At 38.7% G+C, this 6,987-nt stretch overlaps 1 protein-coding gene across 1 annotated transcript; it reads right to left on the bottom strand.

Annotated features, from left to right (window-relative positions):
• Nucleotides 1-299: 299 nt before the first annotated feature.
• On the bottom strand, nt 300-1,492 carry LOC131427200 (transcription factor atoh8-like). The gene has a single exon (XM_058590183.1). The coding sequence runs from the start codon at nt 1,179-1,181 to the stop codon at nt 390-392; it is 792 nt and encodes a 263-aa protein (XP_058446166.1). The 5' UTR covers nt 1,182-1,492; the 3' UTR covers nt 300-389.
• Between the last annotated feature and the right edge of the window lie 5,495 nt (nt 1,493-6,987).

Raw genomic sequence — 6,987 nt, forward strand, 5'->3', positions numbered from 1 at the left:
TGTCGAATTCCAATAATTCCTGAAAAACATTGGTAAGTTTTATAGCCTGGAAATAGAATATTGCCACAAACAAAATAATAAAAATATATAAAAAAATGATTGTTGAGATTTTCATCCAAGTATCGCAGCTTCTATACGTATTCATTAATTCTTTACTGGTACTGCTGGTGTACTGAGGAGTCGAAGATGTAACTAAAAGGAAATTTGACAATAACTATAGCCTGTGATATTTGGAAATCAAATTTGACGTTCCGAATAAAAAAACACTTTATTTGTAAGTTGAGCATTATCATCCATCACTTCACAATAAAATTAATCGCGTTCGCCCTTAAGACTAGATTTGGCTTCGTTAATACAGTATTCGTACGAGATCAGTTCTGAAAACACCGTCACATGTAATTCACATCATAAAATCGTTGCACGTCGGCAGCCCCATCCCGATCGTGATTGTTGTTGGTGTCGCTGGCCATTTCCGGTGAGGAAACATCAAACAAACTGTAGCTCGAGGCGTCGGTTCCTCTCTCCAGCAGATCACTCAGTGCGTTAATGTAGGTTTGTGCCATTTGAAGTGTCTCGAATTTGGACAGTTTTTGGTCCGGTCCGAGAGTTGGCACGATCTCCCGCAAACGATCGAATGCCACATTCAGGCTGTTCATCCGTTTGCGCTCCCTGGCATTTGCGGCAAGACGCCGCTTCCTCAGCACGGTTGGACTGGGAGGCGTTGATAGGGCAGGCGTTTCTTTCAAATCACTGGGCTCACTTTTAGCACGTTTACAGTTCTTTCTGCCGGAGAATGAACAGGAGCTGGAGGATGAAGCAACGGGAGCTTTCCGCTTACTCTTGCCCGCTCTCGGGACAGGTTTGATGGCGTCGGTCGTCGTCAAAACGGGAGCTGCTAGTTGTTGATTCCCGACGGTGTCGACGAGCCGCTGATCCAGACAGTAATAATCATGAGGTTGAACCGGAACGAAGCTTTCGCCATCGATTATCATTTCCGTGAATGAAGACAACCCGTAATTGACGCTTCCATCACGACCGGTGAACGATGGGCTCGTGTCGCCCGAGGAACTGAAGCTGCGATACAGGGACGTGTCGGTTGAGTAATTCGGTAAATAGCTGTCCATCACCGACAGCCCGTAGCCAGTTAGGCGATCCAATCCGACCGTTGAGTAATGATCCATCGTTCTCGGTGGAACACCCAAATTATCATCACACACACTGCTTTTGGCCGATTTTATGATTTTGTTTTTTTTTTTGCTTGGCACGAGATGCGAGTAATTTAAGTCTTTGCGTTGTGGGTTAATATCCTGTTTCCGTATGATTCCGCGGGATCGCACCAATATTGTTCGGTATTTCTGTTATTATTTTGGGTCAAACGATCTTTCGCGCGGCAACTTCAATGATGAAACCGACCAACAATGTTTCGATGTATTTTTATTTTGACTTTCCTTCCTTCCTTACTTCTGGACTGACTGGATGGCAAGGCCAACGATCCGGCCCGAACGGGTGCATCGAACGTACTGCGATGGCATTCGATCGACGCGGACGGCTTTCGCTCCTTAATTCTTGCACTTTATCAGCAAGGATCATACGAAACACAGACGGATGGATGAGTTCGCTTGTAGGTTCATCAACGCGAAAATAAAAGAAGAAAAAAAAAACGAAAATAAAAACAGGGGGTTAAGCGCAACCGAATGTGTTAATGTCCGAAGGGAAACAATTTGGGGTGAATATTGTACCGAAACTGTGGTTGTCAGGTCATATGGTATGATCGGTGATGCCTCGGTCTTCTTTTTTATGTGGGGCCCACGAAAGCTTTCCAGATCCGTGCAGTCGAATTTGATACTGTGGATCCTTTCGTTTTCTGTTGGAGGTTTTGCCGCAAAGCACAGAAAAATGTTTTTATAAGGAGGGCGTGTATTCTGTGGGAAAAGGATGCGTTTAGTAGCGTACTAATTTTGTCAAGTATAATGTTGATCAAAAATAATTTATTGAAACCCTACCACTTAGGGCATGTTCTGGAGTGTTCCAGTTCTAGGTGCATTTTTTAAATTGAAATCTGGAAATTATAACAAGAAAAACTGGCGGTCCCAGCAGCGTTTTTTCGTGTTTCAAAAATACGAAAAATAGAACGCAAATTCAGCAACTGGAAATTATATAGGAAATCTATAATAGAACTGAAACTCAAAAAAAGGTATCTCCAACAAGCCATTTTAGTTTTATTTATTCGAACAGTTTAACTGTTAAATTTAAAACTGGTATACGCTGCCGTTTTATTTTTTGTATTTTTGAAACACGAGTAAAACGCTGCTGGGGTCGCCAGTTTTTCTTGTTATAAATTCCAGATGTAAATTTTGAATAATAAGGAAAACACATTAGGAAAGTGGAGAAAATTCAAAACATTATTCTGTATGAAACTGAAAATTTTCCACTCAATGCGCACTAGATCTTCAATGATTGTTTCGCGCATATCGAAACGCTCGCTGAACAGCAAAAATATGAATATAGTTGTATTCAGTTTTTGTTTTGGAAGGCAATTTTAATCGCACTACGATTCCTCAAAGATTTTTTTTTTGTGATAAAATTTTTATTCATTCATTTTATTTGCATGCTTGATTTTTCTAATCTAGTCTAGGGCTTTATGTGTTTTCATATGCAGGGTAGTTTAATTGGTAAAACAATTTCCCCGGTTAGGAGCTAGCTATGGGTTCCAGTCCCATCTTTGCGGTAACATTTTCGAGGTTTTCATTTGATAGTTGCATTGGCAAGTCATTTTTCCAATCTGTTTTCCACGTTAGATACTGATCCAATTCAAAACTAGCTCAAGACGGGTCTTCGCCTTAACAAGACTAAAACAAATCATTGACCGGAAAGCGTATCTGGATCAACTTCAGGATAGTTACGTACGACCTTTTGTTTAAATCTAAGTTTGAAAGAATCGGTCCGGCATATCTGAAAAAAAAGGGAATAAGTTCTGTTTTAGAGTTTCAGTATTTGCGGTACTTCCGGAATCGCAATTCGAGGAGCAGTGAGCCGAAGTCGGTTGATATGATTGAAATTTTAAACACTCATTATCCTGCAATTCCGGAACAGGAAGTCGGATTCGAATCAAGCTCCGGAATTTTAGATGAGATCATGAGACCTTTTATTTAAATCAACGTTTGTATGTTGCGCTTTCGTGTATATTTGGTCGGATCGTTGGACTTGGTGTATTTTTTGCGAGTTACCACTGTTATCGTAAAGCCTAGCGGCGAAAGTGACACATAAAAAAACCTCACAAATTAGTATCTTTCGGCGACAGAAGACAATTTAAATTGGAGATTGTGTGAAGAATTTTTTTAGCTGGAGGACATTCCAAGTAGACCAACTAGAGAAATTCTCAGTTTGTTTTTATACCGCGTCAAAACAGTTGACAAAATGAACGATAGAAACAAAAAACATACAGTATTTGAACAATAAGACGATTTCAAAATTAGCCAAACAATTAAAAGGGGCCACTACCAATACGAACAAATACCGTCTTTAAACTTTAAACGAGCTCGCTCTCGACCTTTGATGAAAGTTCCTGGAACCTTGCTTAAGGAGCAAATGCATCTGCATTCACAGTAGCTAAATAAGACGAATAGCAATCGAATTTGAAAAAATAACGACAACAATAACACTCCAGTACATTATACCAATGGTGTACACTTGTTACACATGCGCTTGAAGAAGGCTTTACCTTTTTATGTAGCTATTGGGCGAGACACAAGAACAACACATAAATTGCTTGTCGCCTACGACCATCCGCTGGCTACATGTCAATATTGTCAGAATGCTGCTCGCAACGGTAGCTTGTTAAACAACTCATCCGGATATGTGTTGCAGAATTGAGTTTCGTTTCAAAAGTCATTCTTCTGGAAATTTTCATGTCGACTGTTTCATTCGTCAGTAATTTGAAGAGTTTTCCATTTCGTTGAATACTGAATGAAAGTTATAATAAATCTATTTTCCGTTCAGTAACAATATTAAAACTGGCATTTTTACTCGAATTTTAATGCTGGTGTGTGTGTGTGTGTGTGTGTGTGTGTGTGTGTGTGTGTGTGTGTGTGTGTGTGTGTGTGTGTGTGTGTGTGGGTCTGTATGTGTGTTGTCAACAAAGAGGTCGAGATCTCAGAGATTACTGGATCGATTTTGATCAAACTAGTCGCAAATGAATGGCGTTCCTGTCACCCTTAACGCTATTGAATGGGGTTGAGATCGGTCGTTACTTTTTGAGTTATACGAAATTTTATGTCAAAATTTCCACCATTTTGACAATATCTGTCACAATTGACCTTGAAAACAGAAAATGTTTTTAGACTTAAACTCCGCACCGTAATAGCTATCCAACAAGCCATAGATTGTTGAAATCCGTCTATTTTTAACGAAGATATCGATATTTTTGTGTAAACGACTTTCCTCCCTATTCCAGCAGTAGGAGTTTTGAGCACTGTATGACAAAGCAGGAGCTACGTGAAGCACGATTTTTTATACTGTTACAGGCAATTGTTTCTAAGTAGCAAAAAGACTGTGTACAGCATCATTTTTCATAACATTTTGCCTCGGACCAATTTTAGCACGGTTCGTTTTTGGTAACATAAAAGTTCGAATATAACATATGTGCACCAGTTGAAAGCAATTCCATAATTATATCGATTTCAACTACTTACAGCAATAAATGCTGGAAAAACATAACACCCATATACCATTCGAATCAGTTCGTCGAGATCAGCAAATGTGCGCGTGAAAAATAATTTCATTCAATTTTCTCGGAGAATACTCAACCGTTTTCTACAATCTCAGATCCATATGAAAAGTCGTATGCTCCCAAACAAAGTTCTTGGATTGCGTTTGGATCCGACTTCTGGTTCCGGAACTACAGGATGATATGTAAAACGAAATTAAAATAATGTAACTTATTTTTCTCGTAGAGGGCTGAACCGATCTAAGATTCAAATAAAAGGTCTTAAGATCCTATAAAACATATTTGCAGATTTGAATAGTCGATAACAAAATAAACTTATTTCTGTTTTAGTGGCATTCAGTTTTCATTCGGAAGGTTATTAAAAATATAATTCCCACTACGATTTCTCAAAGATGTCTACACTGATTTTCAAAAATTTTGAATCAAATGTAAACTACGGAGTGTATCGAAAATAAGCTATCCACATACATTTGTGTTGTACGCATGTATTTGTGATGTTTTTTATGTTCAGACAGCATACTATGCGTTTGACTGTCAGCTTTTGTTTGTTTACTTGTTTGTGCGGTTGAAATTCTGCGATTTCAAAATGTCGCTTATTGAAAAGGAAGTGAAAATTAAGGTTCTGGATACATGGCTAAGTGAGAAGTGTATTACTATGCGAAAATTGGCGAAGCGGTTTGGAATTCATCATGCCAGTGTTAAAACCATCATTAATTAGGAACCCTAATCCTTGGATGAGCTACCAGGAAGAGGCAGAAAACCCGGTTCTTCCAACCCGAAGCTGGACCAGAAAGTGATATCTCTAATCATGAAGAACAAATCAATGACAATACGTGATTTGGCCAAAAAAGACAGGAACGAGTGTCGGAATGATCCAGCGTATCACGAGGCGAAATCACCCGAAAACCTACAAGAAGCAGAAAATCTCGAAAGAAAGTGTAGAAGAGAAGAAGCGAGCAGCAACAAGGACCCAGAAATTGTATTCGCGTCTTTTGCAGTGTCCGGATGCATGCGTTTTGATGGACGATGAGACTTATGTAAAGAAAGATTCAAAAACCCTGCCAGGTCCACAATACTTTACTGTCGTCGTTGGGGAGGATATGAGCGATGCGGACAGGTCGATTCAAGTGGAGAAATTCGGTCGAAAAGTACTGGTATGGCAAGCAATATGTTCCTGTGGTCAACCATTTTTTACACTACCGAAACTATAAATACAGAAATCTATCGATCTGAGTGTCTCCAGAAGAGATTGCTGCCTTTATATAAGAAGCATAGTACACCTCCACTGTTTTGGCCGGATTTAGCGTCGGCTCACTATGCCAAAACCACTCTCAATTGGCTTGCGGAAAAGGGTAAAAATTTAGTTGAGAAAAATACCCATTACTGGGCAATCGTGAAGAGGGTCTTCAAGAAGACTGGTAAGGCAGCTGGAAACATGCAGGAGTTCGAACAAATTTGGGCTCAAGCGTCCAAAAAAAATTATATCCGGTGCTCATTATGCTCAAGTTTAACCTCGTACAATATAGGATCAATTTTTAGTTTGAATATAATATCGTTTTTTATCATAATTTCCAAAAAAATTGTGGATAGCTCATTTTCGCTACACTCCTTATACAGCTCATGAGGTGAATTTAACTGACTTCGACTACACCGATTTTTGAATTCCGGTTCCAGTATCAAATCGTTTCGCAAAGCACAATCGTTTTCTAAAAAAAGGTAAAATCAAATTTCAAAAACAAAAATTCAAATTAAGGGATATATAGTCCCATACAAAATTTACTAATTTTATCGGATTCTGACTTTCGATTCTGGAATTATAATGATGAGTTTTTAAAATACAAACCGATATAGAAGATGACAATTCCAAAAAGCTTCAAAGTTGGACTTAAAACTATAACAATTTATTCGTCAGGTTTATGTTTTGGCCATACGAATCGTTTTGGGTTCTGAAAGTGGAACTTTGACATCTCATGGAATGTTCAATCGATTGTCACACGTTTAGATTCAAACGATCCGATTTGCAGCTTCGACAGGGTAATGAGTAATTAAAATCTCAAATTGCTGCTTTAAACGACGGTCATTAAAATAATGTCGTGAGAACTAAAACACCGAAGAATATTCATGCAAAAAGAAAGACGAAAATGTGAAATAATTGTTTTCAAACAAAGCGAAAATACAAATCGAACGTACCAATGTTCATCCTATTTTTCAGATCAACGTGGTAAAAACAAACAATCGACTATACTCCAATAAGTAGCTTA

The sequence above is a fragment of the Malaya genurostris genome, chromosome 2 (assembly GCF_030247185.1).
Source record: "Malaya genurostris strain Urasoe2022 chromosome 2, Malgen_1.1, whole genome shotgun sequence".
NCBI lineage: Eukaryota > Metazoa > Arthropoda > Insecta > Diptera > Culicidae > Malaya > Malaya genurostris.

Excerpts from the sequence above, each read along its gene's own strand:
- LOC131427200 (XM_058590183.1), bottom strand. The coding sequence starts at position 1,181 with ATGGATCATTACTCAACGGTCGGATTGGATCGCCTAACTGGCTACGGG.